At 37.2% G+C, this 21962-nt stretch overlaps 1 protein-coding gene across 1 annotated transcript in view; it reads left to right on the forward strand.

Annotated features, from left to right (window-relative positions):
* Nucleotides 1–21962, forward strand: part of LOC136865388 (modular serine protease) — a 200649-nt gene that overhangs the window by 22419 nt on the left and 156268 nt on the right. The window contains exon 3 of the mRNA XM_067142403.2: nt 12499–12663. Within this exon, the coding sequence (XP_066998504.2) occupies nt 12499–12663 (165 nt within the window). The remainder of the gene's footprint in view (nt 1–12498; nt 12664–21962) is intronic.

Genomic DNA, 21962 nt, shown 5'->3' on the forward strand with positions numbered 1-21962 from the left:
ATTGGCAGTTGTTACTAGCAGGAAGTATTCCCACACTTTGCTCTTTATCTTTTCTTACTTTAGTAATCCATATTCTTTCCTCTCAAGTTTTGATATGAATACGCCTTATGGCTGGGAGTCATCTGAAAATTTGTGAAACATAATGCAACAAAATTTGTGATGGAAGTGACGTCACATTAGTCGTTACCATAGGCCTTGGTCGCCAAAGATGCTGTGGCTACAAGTTAAGTTCCCTTGATGTAGAGTTGCAGTTCTCCTTGATATAACATTGAGTTTCATTTATTGAAAGACATACATGATCATTAGTTTTTTGCAAAGGGATATGTTTCTTTTTCTTTCATCCTGTCTGTGGACTTCCCTTGCATGATCACAACGAATGTCATAGTGACTGTGAATGTGAATCAGTCAGACCAAATGTGGTGTATTTGCTCAGACTGTGTAGCGCCAAGAGGTTGGACAGGTCACGCTCACTAGTGGGGTAGAACTTAACTAAACGACTACCTTCATTCATAATACCAATATATTTGGTCCATTATTGGACATTATAAATTTTCCAGCTAATTCGTTCCTGATTGGCAGTGTTTTGCATTTCAGCAATATTCAGGGTGAACAATAATGGGGCAAGTACAGAACCTTGTGGGAGCCATTGCTAATTTTCCTCACTCTACCCATGTTGTTACCTAGGATGACCTGAACATTCTATTGATCAATGCACCATTGATCTATGAGAGTTTCCACTTTGGTGTAGGGATTTAACAAAGATATTTTTATATTAGCCCTTGCTGCCAAACACAGCAGTAAGGTCAATGAAAGCAACTGCTGTTTTGAGTGTATTTTGGAGGCTACTTCCTGTATATGTTGTCAGGAAGAGGACTTGGTTGCCTGAAGCTCCCAATTGGTGAAGATCCTGCTTGCTTAATTGGTTTTGCTTCAATTATTGCAGGACCAATTCTGTTAAAAATCAGTCTTTCAAGGGCCTGATCAACTAGGGCGATAGTACGGTAATTCTGATGGTTATCAACAGGTTTTCCAGCTTTTAGGATGGCTATAACTTTGGCTTGTGGCATTTGGTAAGTGATCAGCTGCATTGTGTAGAGAAAAACAATGAAAGCCATCTAAGGGCATAACTGCTCCAATGTTGAAGGAACTCTGCATGAACACTACAGTAACAAACCCAGGACCTTTGCCACATTTTAGTTCATTAAAGACATCCAAATTGTACAACAGCTCATTTGCTATTTCCTGCTCTCTGCTTTCAGGGAATTGATTAGGGCTCCACTCATTCCATGCAGGAATATAAATGCCTTTCGTAAGTCTCTGGGTACACTTTTCTTAACCATACTGATAACGGCACCAAGAAGTCTTTTGTAATTATTAGGAGTTAAAGGAATCCAATCAAGGATTTTGTCCAACTCCGAAGTAAACATGGCTCAGTCTGCATTATTAAAGTTCCATTGTGGGCATGGCATAGAGATGATAAGAGGCACACTTATTCCCATTTCAACTAATACAAAATGGAGTTGGTGTTGTTATGGATCATCAGATGAAAGATCATGTAGTAGAATTAAAATTTGTTTCTGATCAGATTCTTCACATAATGCTGAAATTGGATTCTTCCCAGAACGTCAACATCATTCAGTGGTATGCACTACAGGCTGGTTGTGAAGATGGAGAAAAAGAACATTTTGAAGAAGACATAGAGGAAAGAATAAGAGGAGATGGAACGATTATCATATGGGGATATGAATGCTCAAGTAGGAACTGTGAGAGATGGATATGAAAGTATTCTAGGAGCACATGGATGGGGTCCACGAAACCCGGAAGGAACTAGACTCCTTGATCTCTGTCTGAGGAACAACCTTGTAATAGGGAACTCATGGTATCAAAAACAAAAAAGCCATAAGATCACAAGATATGGATGGGATGGAAAAAGTGAACCTCTTATAGATTACTTTTTGGTCAAGAAATAACTACAAAATAGACTGTTAGACGTAAAAATGATTCCTAGTGTCTCCCTGGAAAGTGATCATAGACTCCTAATTGGATACTTCAGGTTTAACAAGTTAAAAGAAGTAAGAACCACACAGGTAAAGAAACTCAAGACTTGGAAGCTGAAGGACAATGATAGAATAATAGAGTTCCAAGAAAACTTCAGAACAGTACTACCACAGACAGATGAAAGAACAGTTGAGGAGGAATGGAAGGATCTGAAATAAAATCTAGTAATGATAACTGAGAAGGTATATGGACGAACCAGTGGCACAAGAAGATGTAAGGAAACTCCATGGTGGAATGACAGAACAAGAACTGCTGTCCTGAACAAGAACAACATGTTCAGAAAGACCATAATAAGGAACTATACAGGGTTGCTAAAAAAACAAGCAAAGCAAGTTATTACAGAAGTACAAGAGAACTGGTTGAACAAGTGGAGTGATGAATTGAAAGAGGATGTTGATGGTAATAAGAAAATGTTATATGGGATGATGAAAAATAGAAAAAGAGATAAAGAACACTCCAAATACCTAAGAGATGATAATGGAAATCTGATCACTCAAGAAGATAAGATTAAAGAGACTTGGAGGAGTTACTTTGATGAATTGCTAAATGTGAACTGCATGCAGCCTACACAGAAAAACAGTACCGGTACTATCACATGCAATTCTGCCTCTGACAACAGGTTAGACTTAACATGGAGTTATGTAGCATATGCTTGGAAATACATCAAAACTGGAAAATCAGCTGGTGCTGATGAAATTAATGGAGGAATGATCAAGGCTATGGGCATTTCTGGAAAACACTGGATCTACAGACTCTTTTGTAAGATCTGGAAGGAAGGGGACATACCAGTCAATTGGAAAACAGACATTATAATTCCAGTTTTCAAGAAAGGAGATAGAAAGAAATGTTTTAACTATAGGGGCATCACTTTAACATAAACTTTATGAAAGAATTATATAGCGTAAAATCAGACCCCTTATTGAAGAGAACCTCGTTGAAGAACAGTATGGATTCAGGAAGGGGAGATCAACAACTGATTTAATCTTTACAGTCCGTCAGTTAATGGAAAAATACTACGAACACAACCGAGATTTGTGGTTAACCTTTCTGGATATCAAGAAAGCATTTGATGCTGTGAACAGTGAGAAGGTGTGGGAAACACTGAAGAAAATTGGAATGCAGGATGACATGATACACAGGATCAAGAATTTGTATGAAGATACCCGAAGTATAGTCAAAACACCTGTAGGAATGACTGAAACCTTTGATATAAAATCTTGGTTAAGACAGGGTGGTATTTTGTCTGCTCTTCTTTTCATCACTGTGATATACGAGAGTCAGAGAAAAGTTCACCAAACCATTGGAGGTAAGAAAATTAAAGCTGTCTTGTTCGCGGACCATATATGCTTGTGGGGAGACTCTAAAGAAGACCTTCAAGAACAAATCTCGTGGACAGAAACTGCTGAAGAATATGGACTCATCTTCGGCCAAGAGAAAAGTGAGGTTATGGTCATGAAGAGATGCAGACAACCAATGGGACACATTGAAATGGAGGGGAGACAACTACAGATGAATCATCAGTTCAAATATCTTGGAAGTGTTATCTCTGATACTGGTTCTATAGACAAGGAAATTTCCCACAGAATTCAGGCAGGTAGCAACTTTTACAAAATAGTTAAAAACATAAAATGGAACAAGAAAATACCAAAAAAATGTAAGAGTCATATATGAAACCTATGACGTACCAATCCTGACCTATGGTTGCAAAACATGGACCATGAGAAATAAAGATATTAGTAGAATCCAGGCAGCAGAAATGAGATTTGTTCGTAGCATGATCGATAAAACACGGACGGACAGAGTCCGTAATGAGGAAATTCGCAAGCAGGTCAAGTTGTAAGACTGCAGGACAGAATAACAGCGAAGCGACTGAGATGGTATGGACATATGCGACGCATAGGAGATAACAGATTACCGAAACAAATGTATGATCTAAAACTTGAAGACAAAAGACCAAGAGGGCGACCAAGACTCACGTGCAAGGACATGATGAAGATTGACATTCAACAGTTAGGACATACTTTGGGAAGCATCAAAGAAGGAGAGAAGTTCAGTGACCGCAGGTGGTGGAGAAGCCTCGTTCGCCGACCCATCGCTTAAGATGAAATGATATGGGATATGTGTGTATGTACAGGATGGAGAAAGTCTGTCAGAACTCTGTGAGTAGCCACTAGTGATAACTTTTTTTCATCTTCAGTGACAATGCATAGGTCAGGGTTATAATGCTGATTTCAAGCTGCTGATTAAAATGCATTGCATCCGACAGGGGAGGAATATTGTGATGGTCAGCCTAGTTAACTAGCAGAGTGCCATTTAGGTCATTCTTTCTGTTTTTCCAATTCAGTTGGTGGCTATTTAAAACAGCAGCATACATTCTTGGATGTTTAAGGAGATGGATGATTTGAGGTTTCATAGAGATGTCCCCAACCTGGATGATAATTTCAAAGATGTTATGGGCCGATTGCAGAAATGGTATTTAGACTATGCTTACAGCTAAACAATGTCTAATTATGGCTGCCACATTGCAAAGATATTATTTTACCATATAATCTCACCACCAAATAACACCCGCACACCTGAATTTTTAATGCAAAATATTGAAATATAAATAAATCACATGTTTACTTACCAATTTTTTTAAAAATTTCTGTGTCTAATAATTACTCATTTAAAACACTTTAGAAGTAATAAAAACACTAAAAACACCACAATGAGAATTAAAACTAGCTCAGTGCACAAATCAATCACTATTCAACGTCATCAGAACTACCACCATTGGAACTTTGACCACTGTCACCTTCCCATACACAGTCGTCCTCACTACCATCCGTAGAATTTGAAATTCTACATTTCTTGGAACTTTTCCTCACCAAGTTGTTGGAGATGCAGTCCCATGCAGTCTTTATCCATTTGCATAGAAGTTCCACTTGGGGTCGTTTCACTTGTCCAGTTCGTGTCAGTGCGTGATCGCCAGCAGACACCATCCACTTGGTGTAGAGCTGTTTCATTGCAGTTTTGAAAGGCTGGTTCACACGAAGATCCAGTGGCTGTAACATTGAGGTCCATCCTCCTGGAATTATTGCCAAATCAGTTTTTCCTTTACTTATCAATTCCTTTACGGCGTCTGTAATATGCCCGCAATAACTGACAACCACAAGCAGGCTCTTCTTTTGCAATAAAGCTCTTGGGTGATGTTGCCAAACAGCTTCACCAGTCCTCAGATAGCTCATTGTCTGTTCAGCTGGATTCTGGGGTTCAAATGGAAATACCAGATGGCAAATTTCTTTTTGCAAGTGTTTTTCTTTTCAGAACCACATACAGAGGAAGTTTGGTTCTGTCAGCTAACATGCATAACATTACTGTGCAGCATTGATTTTCGTTACCACCTGTCCTGATAGTAATGCTTTTAGACCCCATAACCCGATGAGTGCTATGCCCGCCTATAGATGGGCTGACATGGCCGGTCTAGCACTGCTATGCCCGTCTATAGACGGTGCACAAGAACTTTAATTATTTTGAATTTCCTGGTTCACTCTCGAGTGCTGATTTGATCTGATGATGATGCTTGTTGTTTTAAGGGGCCTAACATCGCAGGTCATCGGCCCACTGATTTGATCTCTGGCATGTTCTGCCATCTGTTGGGCATTATTATTGATCATGGCTTATAGCTTCGGGAAGTAACTTACAGAGTTTTTGTAGACGTTTGTGGAGCTCATCTGTGATATAAACAAGCATGGCGGAACAACAACAAGCTAGTTGCTATTGCAGCGATGTTATTTCAGATCAAAGAATCTTTCAGTTATTAACCACAGCGGAAAGTGATGATAAAAGATGATGATTTTAATGAATTGCAAAGCGATTTTGAAAGTGAGAGATGCAGAGAGTGCTAAAAATATTGTAAGTGAGAAAGAAACAGAGCTGCCTTCTAAACGAAGGGAAAAAAAACACGGTGAGTTCAAAAGCTATTTCATCACTTCGTGGTAGACAGATGACATTTCTCCACCAGACTTTCAAGTAACTGTGACAGACTATGGGAGCCAAGTGGTGTTTGATTACAACCCCAAAATCATTGATATTTTTAAAAACTGTTCTGCTAGTGGAGTTGGTGTTGATGAAACAAATCAGTATCACAAACAACTGGTGGAAAACATTAAGCTGTCACCACATTCTAGGCTTGTAAAGTATTTTAAAATATTAAATTTACTTATAAGGAGTTACATGTAGTAGTTGCGTACAGATTTTAGGAAATAATTTTATTTTGGACTCTTTACTTTGCATAACGATGATGTACACATGGGCACAAAAGTGTAATTTTGTTTTCTCTCAAAATAATATTGAACAAAAGTGTAGGATTTTCCATTTGCATTTAGATTTATAAAGAACCAACATTTATAAACATTTTAAGTTAAAAAATGAGGGTTTTACTGCAAGCCATGGATGGATAAGGAACTTTCATCAAAGAAACAGACAGTGTATGTGAAGATGTACATCTGTTTCATAAAGTCTCCCTTTTGCCTACAAAGAACAATTGATGTCCTTTAAAAATTGAGGCTTCTATAATTTTTTTTACATATGAATGAAAAACCTCAGCACTGAGGTACCAAACAGTCAACTGGTAACTCAGCACTTAAAAGGTTAATGTGAACCGTATTGTCTAGTGACATTTCAAAATAAACACGTGCCTAATAAGCATCGCCACATCACAAGATCTAAAGACTTTTTATTACTTATTTCACTGTGTCCTCCCTTATTTTCAAAGTTTGTATGTATGACTGAAGATGTCCCATAAGAGGACGGAACATGTATCATGGGTATAGTCTAATGTAGTCTTTTCAATAAAGACAATTACAGTATAGTAAAGATGGAATTATGAATTTAAATTTTCACAAGTTGCCATTTTTGATGTTTGGTCAAATTATGTGGAAACTATTTGGATGTGATTTTCCACATTTCCAGCTGCTTCTTCAGGATTTATAGCACAATAATAATTATTTAATTAATGTATGGACCTTTTTCAATACTATATTATGAAATATTATTGAATTACATTACTAAACTGGGGACTAGTTTTGGCCTTGGCTGGCCATCTTCAGCCTTAATGTAATACATCTAATAACTAAACAGATGTAAAAACACACAATTAACATTAAAATCTGGGATGAAATAAGTGTAAAATCTGAAAAATAAATTAGGCTCTAAATTCTTAGCATCTGGAGTATGCTCATCATCCAGACCCTATCTTGTGTTGATATTCATAGAACTGTTAGTTCCATCACTGCTAATCATTACAATTTCAATTGCAAAACGGGAACAGGTAAATGTTGATTCTGTAGTCAGATCATCAATCACCAAATCTGCGTGAGTGGTGTTAGCAGTATGCAAGCCACTGGATGCCACTCTAAATAAACACCAGCTGACGCAGAACTGCTAGATGCTGTTTCCCATCGATCAATGTAAATAAAATAAAATGTTCCTGTAGTGCTTGTTAAAAAAGTGCTGGAATGCTGCTGGACATTGTCAGGACGGCACATGAAGATATAGTTAAAACTGACACATTCTTAATTTGTGGCTGGTATAAATTTGCAATTCACCACAGGTAAACTTCATGGTTGAAGATGGCCAGCTAAGGCTGAAACTAGTCTCTAGTTTAGTAATGCAATTCAATAATATTGCATAATATAGTATTGAAAAGGGTGGACCATACAACATTAATTTAATAATCGTTGTAATTCGGCGTTATGCTGTTGCTCATCCTGAATAAATAAATAAATAAAATAAATAAATAATTATTGTGATCACAATTCAATAAGGATCAAAACCATGAAGTTTATATCCTATGATTTACAGCACAGTCAAAGTCGCCAGCCCTGTATCATTGGCCAATTCAGGAATTGTGGTGTTCCAATCCGCCAGCACTAACGTTTTCACATTCTGCACATCATCATCACTTACTGCAGGATGACCAGGCCGTGGCATGTCTGTCACATTTTGTCACCCGTCTTTGAAGGCCTTGACCCACCGTGCTACAGTACTTTCACCGCAAACCTCTTGCAATCCTTTGTAACGCTGCCTTGCATTGCGATCTCTAGCGCATTCAACTTTCAGCCAGTTCCTCTGATCTTGCTTTGAAACCATTACAGTGGTATTCCACGAACACGCGCTCAAAACAGCGTTCTTGTTGTTGCTGCACATGTGCATGGCATGAGGAGGGCAAATTCATTTACGCCAAGGGAGAGCGGATATATAAGCTACCTCAGGTATACGTTATAATGCCTAGTTACATTTCATGGCATTGTTACAGCATAGTTGCCACTGTTAAAAAATGAACCCATTTATCTCCTTGCCAGGCATTTTGAATTAATATCATTCTTGTAGAGTGTTTTGCTTTTCTTTTTCAAAGTTCATGGTAGAACCCACACGTTGGTTCTTAAAATGCTGCCCCAATGTTTCAATCTCCTTTCCTCCAAAACTCTCTAGTTCCTTCCCCTCTGGCCAAGTAAAAGTATCAAATACCCTCATGCACATTTCAGTGCTATGTTCACTCTTGAGAAACTTGTCCTCTAGGTGTTTTGCTCCATCTTTCATCAAAGCTCCTTTGTCAGCTTGAAGAGAAAACTGGTACTACTCTTCTGCCCTTGTATTTGTACACTTGTAACTCAACATAATTAAATGTATTTGACATTCAAGGTAAATCTGAAACTTTGAACTTTATTTGGTAATAAACTTGCTATAATTGGTTTCTAATCCATCCATCCACTAAAAAATCAGATCTACTGGCAGGTAAAAATTGGGAATACTACTGTTAGAAACATCTAGGCACAACACTCTTATTTCCTGTCACCATGGCAATCTGGCACACAGGATTTTTTGAGGCCTGGTTATGAATGTGAGTAAAACCTGTGTCAAGTGGGAAACTCAAAGTGCGAGTGAACTGTGAATAGTATTTTAATAAACTTAGTGGTTAGTAAAACACACTACCTCTCTACGTAGTAATTTTATTTTTAAGGATCCAGATAACCTGCCACATAATCTCTCGTATTTTTTTTTATATTATACAAGAATTTCTTATGCTCAGCTTTATCTGTTCTCTTTGCAAGATCTTTTTTGAATTTCAGTTTTGAAGCTTAAATTTTTCTACTGATTTGTGGTCTTTTCTGTCAACTTTGATCTATATAAAATTCATCACAGAGGAAGAATATTAGTAAGTTATACTATAGAAAGCAGGAATTTGGCAGTATTGTAATATATCATTCCTGGAAAGGCAAAGTATCATAAGAGACAAAATATGAATTTTACAGGAGATGATTAAAATGATTAGCGAGTCGAATACTTACAGTTTAGGCAGTATCAGTTTTTATTCTACTTCAGAAATAAATGTTTCACATTATTGTCATATTCAGTTACATATTTTTTCAATTGTAGCAAAAGGGAACTTATTTTAAAGTTATGAATGTCACTTACGATTGTTTGCCGTTGGTTGTTGAATGCACTGGTTAACAAAGTGGTCCTCTTACGATAGCTTTTGTAGCACTTACAATATTTTGGAGGGAGTGGTTTGAAGAAATGTAAGGCATGAGAATAATAAGAGATTTTCTTAAATGATTGTATTAAAGAAATGTAGATACAAATTATATACGCAAGTTGCTTTACGTTGCACCGACACAGATAGGCCTTATGGCAAAGTTGGGACAAGAAAGGGCTAGAAGTGGAAAAGAAATGGTCATGGCCTTAATTAAGGTACAGTCCCAGCATTTTCTTGGTGTGAATACTGGAAACCACGGAAAACCATATTTAGGGCTGTCGACAATGGGATTCGAACCCACTATCTTCCGAATACCGGATACTGGCCGCACTTAAGCGACTGCAGCTATCTAGTTTGGTGAAATGTAGATAAAAGTTTCATTAGGAATCAATCGGATGTCCTTCTCACTATCTGTTTGATCAGTATACAGTTTTAGCAGTTTGTAAGTGCTAGAATACTTATCCATCATAACTGCAATGCACAAATAACCCGACATGTTCCTTGGTATTATTGCTTCAAAACACATTGGCCCTTGAGCAAATCTCATAAGAAGTTGAGGAGTACTGGTACCCTATCTTGTGTCGCCTGCTAATCTCTGTGTGTCACAAATTTATTCATAAGATAACTACTGTTATGTCATGCCGTGTGGCCTCCAGAGAGGCTTGGTGCAGGTTTTTCGCCATATTGGCAACCTTGATTAAAACCCTTCTGTTATTTCTAATCTTCTTCCAGTTGAAGCTTAACTCTTTTACAATACTTCTCAAACTGATACAATCTCGTTGGAAACTAATCCTCTCTTCTGACACAGGTCATAATTTAGATATTGATGGATTTGATTTCTGAAGAATGTAGAATTCGTGGATTGTGTGCCAAGATCTTACAGTATGTTACATGATTTTTTCCTGGTGTACCAAATGAAGTTTCTTCAGTCTTGTGCTGCCTCTGTTATACTAACTTTTTTTTTTTGCTACTTGTTTAATGTCACACTAACACATTGAAGGTTTTTGGAAACAGAGGGATGGGAAAGGGCTAGGATTAGGAAGGTAGCAGCTGTGGCCTTAATTAAGGTACAGCCCCAGCATTTGCCTGGTGTGAAAATGGGAAACCATGAGAAACAATCTTCAGGGTTGCTGACAGTGGAATTGGAGCCCACTAACTCCCTCTTCAAGCTCACAGATGCAACTTGCTCGGTTAAAATTCTCTTGTTCATCCTCTACAACACTTCTGTTACATCTGTTATTTTTTGTTGTACTTTCAACAACTCATTTCTATACTGGTCTTGTGTTTTATTCTTTCTGTCCTCACCTTCTTCATAAAATTATGAACATTGAACTATCTCTCGTGTTTGTTCTCTTGTTTTTGCAAACTTTTGTTTAGAATTTGTAATTCATTTTAAGAATTACCTTCTTAGAATTTTCAGCTGCATAATTCACTGTGTGCACGAATGGTAGGAATATGTACTGACAATGACTGGATTTGTTTAGCTTCTGATAGTACTTGCAGCCCCTTCTCTTCCCTTCCCGTCCTTCTTCTTCTTTCCACTAGTATACTAGCTGTTAGTAATTATATTATTTGCTTTACGTCCCACTAACTACTTTTACAGTTTTTGTAGATGCGGAGGTGCCAGAATTTAGTCCTGCAGGAGTTCTTTTACATGCCAGTAAATCTTCCGACACAAGGCACCTTCAAATACCATCGGACTGAGCCAGGATCGAACCTGCCAAGTTGGGGCTCAGAAGGCCAGTGCCTTAACTGTCTGAGCCACTCAGCTCGGCAATACTAGCTGTCAGTCAACATGCAGTAGGTCCACCAGCAGGCTTTGCTTTATGTTTCAAGTGCCAAATTGATTTGAGGCAGTTGTAAAACGTGTACTATAGCAATGACCGACAACAGTTGTGAACAATGAAACTGATGCATCTCACGTTCCCTCCAGAATTAAAACTTGTCACTTATGATAATCTGTACGCAAATTACAGGATTCCAACTTTGGCGCTTAAGATGTAATGACTGGTGCTTACGATAACCTGGTGTTCTGTATATTACTGATGGTGGTTACAATAATTTCTTTCTTTTTTACGTTGCTTTTACCTTCTAGATTAATTTGATGCTCACTGTACTTTGCCAGCTTGTGCAGCGGAGTCTGATTGATGTATAAGCATTGTAACCTTAATTTTGACAAAAATTTTGCTTACGATACTTTGCCTTCCTGGGGACGATATGCATTGAAATTTGGTTCTGTATAGAATGCATGCTGGAACTTTAAGATGAAAAAAATTGTGTTTTTCTTTCCCCTTGGTCATTTGTTGAAAGTCTTACTAACACAGATATGTCTTATGGTGATAATGGCATTGGAAAGGGCTAGGACTGGGAATGGAGTGACTGTGGCTTAAGGTAAAGTCTCAGCATTTCCTGGTGTGAAAATGAGAAACCAGTATTAACAAGGTTGCCAACAATGGGGTTTGAACTCACTACTCCCAAATGCAAACTAACGGATGCATGACCCAAAACGCATAGCCAACTTTCTCCGTGAAATGTGGTTCACTCAAGCTCTTGAGACCAACTGAGGAGGTGTATTGCACGAGAGATGATGAACTCGGTCAAGGAAACTGTGTAGTGAAATTAATTCTGTTGCTTTCCTTGTACAAATTTCAAGAGATTGAACATTATATTGTTTTTCAGTAGCTTTTAAGGTATGTTTGCTAATGATGAGATGATGAGGAAGGTTAAGAACAACCACCTTGCAGTAGGTATATCTGTAAGGTTTTTGTTTAATAAGGAGAATACATAGACATATTTACTAAATTTTAAATAGTAGATACATATATTCTAAAATAAAGGACATAAGTGTAAATATAATTAAATAACATCAAGTGTATAAATGTCAACTAAAATTTTAAACTTTTCTTTGTCTTCCCCAGGTGTCCCAGCAACAGTTTTCAGTGTCGTTATGGTGCATGTGTGTCAAAGTTGGCAATGTGTAATGGCAAAAGAGACTGCAGGGATAATTCTGATGAGACCAATATTTTGTGTCCAAAAGCAAAGTGTGAAAATAAAACTTCATGCCAAAAGAAACAGCAGTGTTCGTAAGTAAAACACAAATTATTTACCGGCAGTATGTAACTATGAACGACAATTTTTCAGATATCAGGATCACAAATGGAATTCTGATTCACAGAATATTATAATTTTAAATCATAATACATAAATACATGCACAAATTTATTGAAATTCCATTTTGAATCAGTCTAAAAGGTATGCATTAAATATTCCTAAAACCTACATTTCTTAGTATTATTTTCCTTGTGATTTCAGTGCCTATAACTATCATACCCTCTTGATAATTTTGAGGGCAGGATATGCAGTATGTTTGAATGGCGTTTATAAAAGTAGGAAAGATCACAATATGAAGATAAAGTTGGAATTGAAGAGGACAAACTGGGGCAAATATTCTTTTATAGGAAGGGGAGTTAGGGATTGGAATAACTTACCAAGGGAGACGTTCAATAAATTTCCAATTTCTTTGAAATCATTTAGGAAAAGGCTAGGAACGCAACAGATAGGGAATCTGCCACCTGGGCGACTGCCCTAAATGCAGATCAGTATTGATTGATTGATTGATGTTGATATACAGCAACATAAAACAGAACCAGTCCCGCAGCCCAGCAGCGCAGCCTACACATGGGAGATGCATGCATGACAAGAAGTCCACAGGAAACAAACAAACAAACAAACAAACAAACAAACAAACAAACAAACAAACAAACAAACAAACAAACACAAAAATAAAAGTACTTGCATATGTTACGCCAGGAGATGTTGAAACTGCCTCCCTTCGTTGTTCAGGCATTTCTGGCACCTGCTCAAGAAATTGTTCATTACCTTCTGCAGTTCCCTCTGAGAAATGGCAGCAGTTTCTTGAATATTATTTCAAAGTTCATCTAAAATGTGTGGATTTGTTTTGTACACTTCCTCTTTCAATGCACCTCAGAGATAAAAATTGCAGGGGGTTAAATCGGGGGACCAAGCAGACCATATGTTGTTAGTGATACGGTAACTCTATCTTCAAACACTGCACGGATTTCCTGTAAGGAGAAGTGGACTGCATGTGGAGTCTTGATGGAAAAATGTGACACTTATTTCGCTCTCAGTGAATTCTCAAAAGAAATGGCTGCAAAATGGTTTGCTCATACCTATCACTATTGATAGTTTCTGGAAAAAAAAAAAAAAAAAAAAAAAAAAAAAAAAAAAAAAAAAAAAAAAAAAAAAAAAATTGGGCATATTATTCTCTTGCCGCTAATAGCGCACCACACTCCTATTTTTGTACCATGCAGGGGTACTTGGTGAAGCTGATTAGGCTTTTCAGTACTCCAATAATTATTATTTTTTGTATTAATATACCCACTTAGGTGAAACAATGGTTTGTCCAAAAAGAAGATTAGAGTTAATTTCTCCGTCATGTATCGCATTCAAAACCCATTCACAAAATCGTGTTCGTAATGCAGGGTTACCCAGTCTAAGTTCTTGCACTGCAGTAATTTTATATGACTTTTAACTTCCATAACTTTGTACCTGTTTGAACAGAACCATAGGAAATTTCCATTTCCTGAGCAAGTCGTCGAAGTGACTTTTTAAGAGACCTTTCCAGAGCATTACCAATGTTACCTACAGTTTCTTGTATGAGTACTGTATGTGCTTTATTATGTTTCTTATCAAGAAGACTTCCCATCTTACGTAATTTATTTACTAATCTATGAATTGAAGTCCGACCTGGAACTTGAACATCAGAAAACTTCTCTTGAAATAATCTCCTTAGGGCCCTCGCACTTTCTGTACGGACGTATGAATCGTAAATGAATACTCTTTGGGGAACAGAATACCGATACCCGACTTGAGCCACCTGAGCCATTTCACTGAATTCACACACTGTACTAATGTCACCAACGAAATACGTGCCACGTTTGCAAATGTTAAATAAAGATTGAAACCTGGCACGGTTTCCCGCGCACAGGATGGAGCGGTTCTGCTTTATTCTGTTCACCCAGTATTTATACAGTATATAATGTGTAAAATTAGCCTGCAAAGCACTGTAAATTGGGTTTACTTCTTCCACCCAGGCAAACTTCAACAATTCAGTTTCTAGTTTCTTATTTGCCATCTAGAAATTAGTAGTGACATTAATTTTAAATAGTTTAATCAGAAGGTGATAAAGGGATCTGTAAATATCTGTGTTTCCTGTTTTCAACCTCTTGTCCAGTTAAGACAGTTAGGTACTAAAATTAAATTTAATTAAACAGTGTGGTCTGTATTGTTGCTAAACATACAGTTATTCTCCAATAACAGCAACTATTTTGCATCCTGTATTAAATCTTGGCTTATTAGGTACATTCCCGGGAATATATTCTTTAAGTCTAAATAAAATTGTAGTATATTTATTTAATTAGTATCTTGCTTTAATCGTTGTATAGTATTCATAATTTCTTACCTTTTTCTCTTTTTTAAAAAATCACAATAAGGTACATTATTTTATTCTTGTGGATATTTTCATAATATTTCTTTGAAAAAAAGCTTTAAGAATGGCTGAGGAATATAGATGTAGGGACTGTAGCTGTGAGTGGGCATTAAGGAGTATGATGGAAGGGAGAGTTTCAGGGAGATTCTAATGTGTGACACAAAAAAGGGCAGCTTTTACGCATATGATAAATTTTATATATGCATTCTGTATCGACTTACAAGAAATTCTTTTAATAAGATGCACCTTTTTAATACCATTCAGTCTGATTGGACCTTCTTCAGCTACATAACATGAAAAATTAAAACAATAGATACGAGAATGATGACTGCCTTGTTCAGTACTTGAAACTGTCATAAATATAACATTTTTAAGAATCTTGAAATTGTTAAAGAAAACACCATACTGTCCTAAAACATAATTAGAATGTTCATTTCCAATGAAATCCGTCGTAAATGAGTGAGTTATTTTGCTTAAACTGTCAGCATACTTAAGTACAAAATGAACATTTTTAAAAAGCTTATTAATTACAAAATATATTAGTTGACAGATTAAAATGTAAAAAACAGAACAGAGAATGTGTTTCTCTTCAACTTGTTCCTTAGAATATGTTCTGAGAAAAACAAGACCATTAAAAAGTAATGTTTTTAAAGAAAATTAGGAACTATTGGAATAAGAGTGCATCATTTACTTACATCCCTTGTTGAATTTGAATGCGCTGAGCTGTGCATGACTGAAGCTGGACTGAATAACAAGGTTGACTGCTAAGGCAAGTTTCCGCTGAGGGGATGGTAGTGGAGGAGGTGTTAAAGGTTGAGGGGAAGGGGTGATTTGTTCATTTATTTTAACATGAGCATTAGAGTATTCATCATCATCATCATCATCATTTCTTCACTCCAGCAAGCCGGGTGCGATTGTGTACAAGCCTCCTCCAGTTTGTCCTATCCTTCCACAGATGCTGCTCATATATGCGACGCCAGTTCACATCTCTAATTTCAAGGTCCTTCAATATCTATTTTTCCCAAACATCACGAGGTCTTCCTCTGGGTCTCTTTCCAGGAACATTGTGGTTAAAGTATGTTCAAGGAGTCCTGTGAGGGTCCATTCTTTCTATGTGACCATATGCCTACCATTGCAATCTCTTCACTTCTAGAGTCTCCAGCAAGCTTCTTTCCAATCCAAGCTGTTGCCGGATATCCACATTCCTTATTTTATCCATTTTTTTTTTTTTTTTTTAGACAAGAATGGAGGAACTTCATTTCTGTTGCCTGAAGATGATTCTTTGTTGGTCCAGTAAGTGTTGCTGCTTCTAGGCCATACGTCAGTATAGGTACTAGATACATTTTGTACAAGTTGATCTTGGAAACTAATGGAAATGTTTCATCTGAAAGTATTTGACGTACAGTGTGATAGAATTTGGAAGCTTTCTGTATTCTGTTGCTAATCTCTTGATGTATGTTATTGTCTGGTGACAGAACACTACCTAAATATTGGAAGTTGTCTACAGTATCCATCTTCTCATCTCCAATTCTTAGATGAACAGTTGGAGAGTTTCTACTCATCACCAAGCCAACAGTCTTCATTTTGCTGATTTCGAGACCTAAGGTTGTAAAAGCTTCATGCCAGAGATCTAGTCTAGTTTGTACTTCATCCATTATGATTATGAAGAAAAGTGGTGAAAGACAACTTCCTTGCTGGGCTTCACTCTTCATTTCGAACCAACCTGACCTTCCATCCTGGACCTGAACACAATACTTGGTTTCATCATATAATCGTTGTACTCATGCTATGATGTAATTGGGTACTTTCGTATGTCTCAAATATTCCCATATATGCGTGCGTGGTACATGGTCATATGCTTTATTGATGTCCAGAAAAACAGTTATAAGTGTTTTACATTTCTCCCAATACTTCTCATAGAGCATTCTGGTGGCAAAAATGAGGTCTATAGTTGATCTATGAGGTCTAAATCCATGTTGTTTCTCCTCAAGTGTAGGTTCAACATATTTTCTAATCCTGTTCTCAAGGATGGATTCGTAGGTTTTGAGGCCACGTGACAGCAGAGTTATACCCCTGTAGTTGGTACATTTCTTTCTATCACCTTTTTTCAACAATGGGATGATGACTTCCTGCTTCCAATCATTAGGTATTACATTCTCTTTCCAGATGCTATTTAGTACCCTGTACATCCACTTTTGTCCAACCTCTCCTAGTGCTTTGATCATCTCAATTCATCTGATCCAGTTGATGTGTTGTTTTTCAGATGAGATGTTGTTGTCTCTACTTCCAACCATGTCAGACCAGTGGTATTTGTGCTGCCAAAATCATAAGGTTCGTCATCTAATGGAGTGACATTTTCATAACAGATCAGCAAAGTTCCGAAGTGCCTTTGGAACTCCTGTAATATTTTGGTCTTATCCCTAGTCACCTCACCATTAGGAAGTTCTACAGATTGGATAGATTCTTTTTGAGTTCTTCTATTCTTAAGAGTTTTTTTATTTCTGCCCTGCATTATTTTGGTAGCCAGATCTTCCTTGCATTTCTGCTTTTCAGCTACAACCAATTGTTTGACCTGTAATTTTTTATTTCTCTAAAGTGACAGCTTCTCCTCTATTTCATGTTGATCTCCCCATGTTCCTGCTTGATATAAGGATCTTCTTGCATGGTTTCTGTCATTGATAGCCTTTTTAATATCATCATTCACTAGGCCGTTTCTTTAGGTTTTCTTATTTGACTCTGTCATCCATATACTTTTCTGCTGTACCAGCCACAACCTTCTTTAGACTATCCCATTCTTCATCTACTAATTTCAGTTCTTCTCTTGGCAACAACCTGCGGACACCTTCCCTTAATTCTTCCTTTACACTTGGCTCGGTTAGTCGCCAGGTTTTTTTGTTTGTTTTGGGACTCTTCTGTTACAGGCTTTGGGGGGTCTTATCTATACAATAACTGCAACCAACAGTCTATGGTCTCCACCAAGGTCTTCACTTGGAATGACCTTGACATCATTGACATTTTTCCATACATTTTGATCTATCAGAATATAATCTATTACTGTACCTATTTTATCATTCCAGCTATATCTTGTGATTTTATGGGAGTCACTTTTCTTGAATCAAGTGTTACTCACTATCAGGTTGTTTCTCATGCATAGATCTAGCATATATTCTCCCTCTTCATTTCTGTTTCCCATTCCATGAGGGTCCAGTGTGGATTCATATCCTGTTTGTTGTGAGCCAACATGTGAATTAAAATCACCCTTTACAATTAGCTTTTCATACTCAGTGTGTTCTTCCAAGTTTTTAAGGAAGCTGGCCTTATCCTCTTTTGAGCATCCTACCTGTGTAGCATAGACTTGGATCACAGTGTACTTTTTCCCTCCTAAGTTCACAGATAACTTAATTATCCTTTCACTAACAAACCTAACTTCACTACAAGCATCTTTGTCTTTATGTATTAGAAATCCTACTCTATTCCTAGACTCTACTTCATTTCCAGACCAATAGAGACTATAGCCCAGTCTGATATTCATTTTCGCTGTTTTCTTCCACTTTGTTTCATACAGGTCCATGATTAGAAGTTTCCTCCTTTCCATGAGGTCGACCAACTCTTCAGTTTTGTTTGTCAATGTCAGGATATTTAATGTTCCCACTTTGATACTTTGTCTTCATTTGGTTTGGGTAGCTGGTTTAACATCAGGCTGTAAACCATCATTCGCTCCAAACTGATGTCGTTGTCATGAATTCCTACATCCGAGGCTCGTATTATTCTTGAAAGCAACTTCCTCGGTAATCCCTCTGTTGACCTGCTGAGCCTAACACAGGTGGAGATTTTCTTTCAGGGTTTTCTCCCTTAGCCTTTGGTGTCCAGTCATCTCAACCTCTCTGCTGTAGAAGTCATTGAGGTCTTTACTCGTAACCTTGAGCTGGGACCCTTACCAGATGTTACACACCAGGTCTGTGTGAGTGTGCTCTGGAAATCACATAGGCAGGGGCGCCACTCCCTGGGTAGGACTGCCTCCGGAAAGGGTCCCTATCTGAACATATCGAGAAAAATTGTCTGTGATTAATTAAAAATGATTTAGAAGCTAATATAGGTACAGCGGAAGAGGTCACATTCTATGTGTAGTTTGAAGAGTTGAAAATATACTTCAATTAAAGTCAACAAAAAAGATAGGCTCTCTCCTCGTCAATCCCATTTCTTCCTGTTTAGTTGTCCTATTTAGTGTTTTTTCTTGTTCCTCCTATCTATCTACACATAAATTGATTTGACACTTGTTAGTTTTTTTCCAATACTCAAAGTTAGTTATGTTTGGCTTCTCAGTATTGATGTGTTTCCTCAAAGCTCAAAAACAGTGATTCCACTACTTCTTGTCATGAAGACATTTAGTCCCAGTCAGCTATGGTCTATTCATTTCCAGCTGTTCTTCCCTTCCCCACTTCTCAGCCCTTGATAGTAGTCAGAGAGTGTGATATCAACATTTGTGTGCTCCAGTTTATTGCATTCTGCTGGCAGAGGGCATATTCACTGCAGTGCAGGCAAGGAGCAACTGCTATACTTCTTATCTGGAGCAATGGAAAAAGGACCTTTTGTTATATTGAGATGAAAAGAATTAGCTTACCATTAATGGGTATGAATGCACATTGCTGGTTGAACTTGGTTGAGATGAGGCATAATCAGAAAATTTGCAAACAATAAACCTCTTTCATTTCATAAACAAATTAAGCAACTTTCTGTGCTGCCCAGAATTATTACATAGGTAGTTATGATGCACTGATGACTGGTGATACTATTGTTAAAATTAGCAATAGTCATAGGACTAAACTAGGAGTAGCATGATAGAAGTACTTCAGGTTAAAGTGGCTTGGACAATTTTTGGGAAAGAAGAAAGGAGTTTCTCATCACCTCTTAATAGAGAATGTGAAGGGACAAAAAGTATTACTGGAATACCCACAATTATTTGGAATACTAAAATTGACCAAGGAAGATGCTTGATATATTTTCAAAAATTTTAGGTGAACAATTGATATGGAATCTGCCACCTGGGCAAGAGCCATACATGCAGTTTATTGGTGATGGATTGAGAATATCTAGAAAATAGAAATTGGAAAAAAAAAAAAAAAAAGTTGTCAAGCATAAGGGTTCATTGTTACACTTGGGAGGGTAGGGGCACTAGATCCATAATAGACTATATTATAACCGACTTAAAATTCAGGAAATCGGTTAGGAGTGTGTGGATATTCCATGAATATCTGATCTGTAGTGAACAAAGTATCTCTAGGACTAGGGTAGAGAAAGTAAAATCTGTCTGCAGGCAAATAAGGGTAGAAAATCTCCAGGATGAGGAAATTAGACAGAAGTACATTGATATGATTGGTGAAAAGTTCCAAACAGTAGACAGTAAGCAAGTTCAAGATATAGGAAGAAAATGATTGGCATACAGGGATGCTTTAGTAGAAAGAGCAAGGGAATGCCTGAGAACAACTGTAGGTAAAGATGGGAAAAAGCAAACATCGTGGTGGAATGGTGAAGTGTGGGCAGCTTGTAAATGTAAAAGGAAGCTGTAGCAGACATGGCTCTGAACAAGGACTGTTGCAGACAGGAAATTGTATATAGATAGAAGAATCAGTGCCCAAGAAAAAGTCGTGGGAAGATTTTGGTAATAACCTGAAAAGGCTAGGTCAAGCAGCAGGGAAACCTTTCTGGACAGTAATAAAGAATTTTAGAAAAGGAGAGAAAAAGGAAATGTATAGTGTTTTGGGTAATTAAGTGAACTCGTAATAGATCCCAGTGAGTCAGTGGACAGGTGTAAGGAATATTTTGAAAATCTTCTCAACGTAAAAGGAAATCTTTCTGGGTACGTTGTGAACAACCAAGCTCATGGAAAGGAGGAGAATGATGTTAGTGAAATTAAACTTGAGGAAGTGGAAAGGATGGTAAATAAACTCCATTGTCGTAAAGCAGCAGGAATCAGTGAACTGAGACCCCAAAATGGTGAAATATAGTGGGAAGGGAGGGATAAAATGGCTTCATAGAGTAATTACATTAGCATGGAATGTTAGTAAGGTACCTTCTGCTTGGACGAAACCAGTAATTGCAGCTATCTATAAAAAAGGGAACAGTATAACTGGGAAAGTGTTCACTGGCATTTTGGAAGGGAGGGTGCGATCAGTAGCTGAGAATAAGTTGGACAAAAACCTGTGTTGTTTCAGAATCACAGGATTAGATTTTCAGTATGTGCCAGTAATGTAAAAATGCTATGAGAGGAATAGACAGTTATATTTCATAGATCTAGAGAAGGTATATGACAAGAGTACCAAGGGAAATGATGTAAAGGGGAGATGTAGGCAAAATTACACTACTGAAATTTATAATTTTTCCTTTAGCTATTATTAAACCTAGAAAACTGAAACTTGGCAAATAAAAACAGTATACTTAAAAGAACCCTACCAATTGTTTTTGGTGCAATGAATTATTATCTAAAATAATTATAATGAATCAAATTTGAGATTTTGAAAAAAATATTTTGTACCTTTTTCTCGAATACCACTGGCAATGATAGACAACATTTGTATTAATTTCCATTGGTCTAAAATGCAAGCGTCCAATATAAATTTTGGATTATCAGATCATCATGCTAAAATTTTTCAAATAGAAATTGAGAATGCTAACAAGCTTTCAGCCAAAATGAAGCAAGCACAATTAACGTGTTTTTTCTCTGCAGCTGCCTGTGGCAGTTTCATTGAAAGTCTTAAACTTCAAACCTGGGCTCCCATAACATTTGGTCATTGCATTGACCATAAATATAGAACCTTTTAAAGCATTTTTTAAAGCAATTTGAATTAAATTTTTTAAAAAAACTTGTAGTAATTA

Source organism: Anabrus simplex, chromosome 1 (genome assembly GCF_040414725.1).
Source record: "Anabrus simplex isolate iqAnaSimp1 chromosome 1, ASM4041472v1, whole genome shotgun sequence".
NCBI classification, from domain to species: Eukaryota; Metazoa; Arthropoda; class Insecta; order Orthoptera; family Tettigoniidae; genus Anabrus; species Anabrus simplex.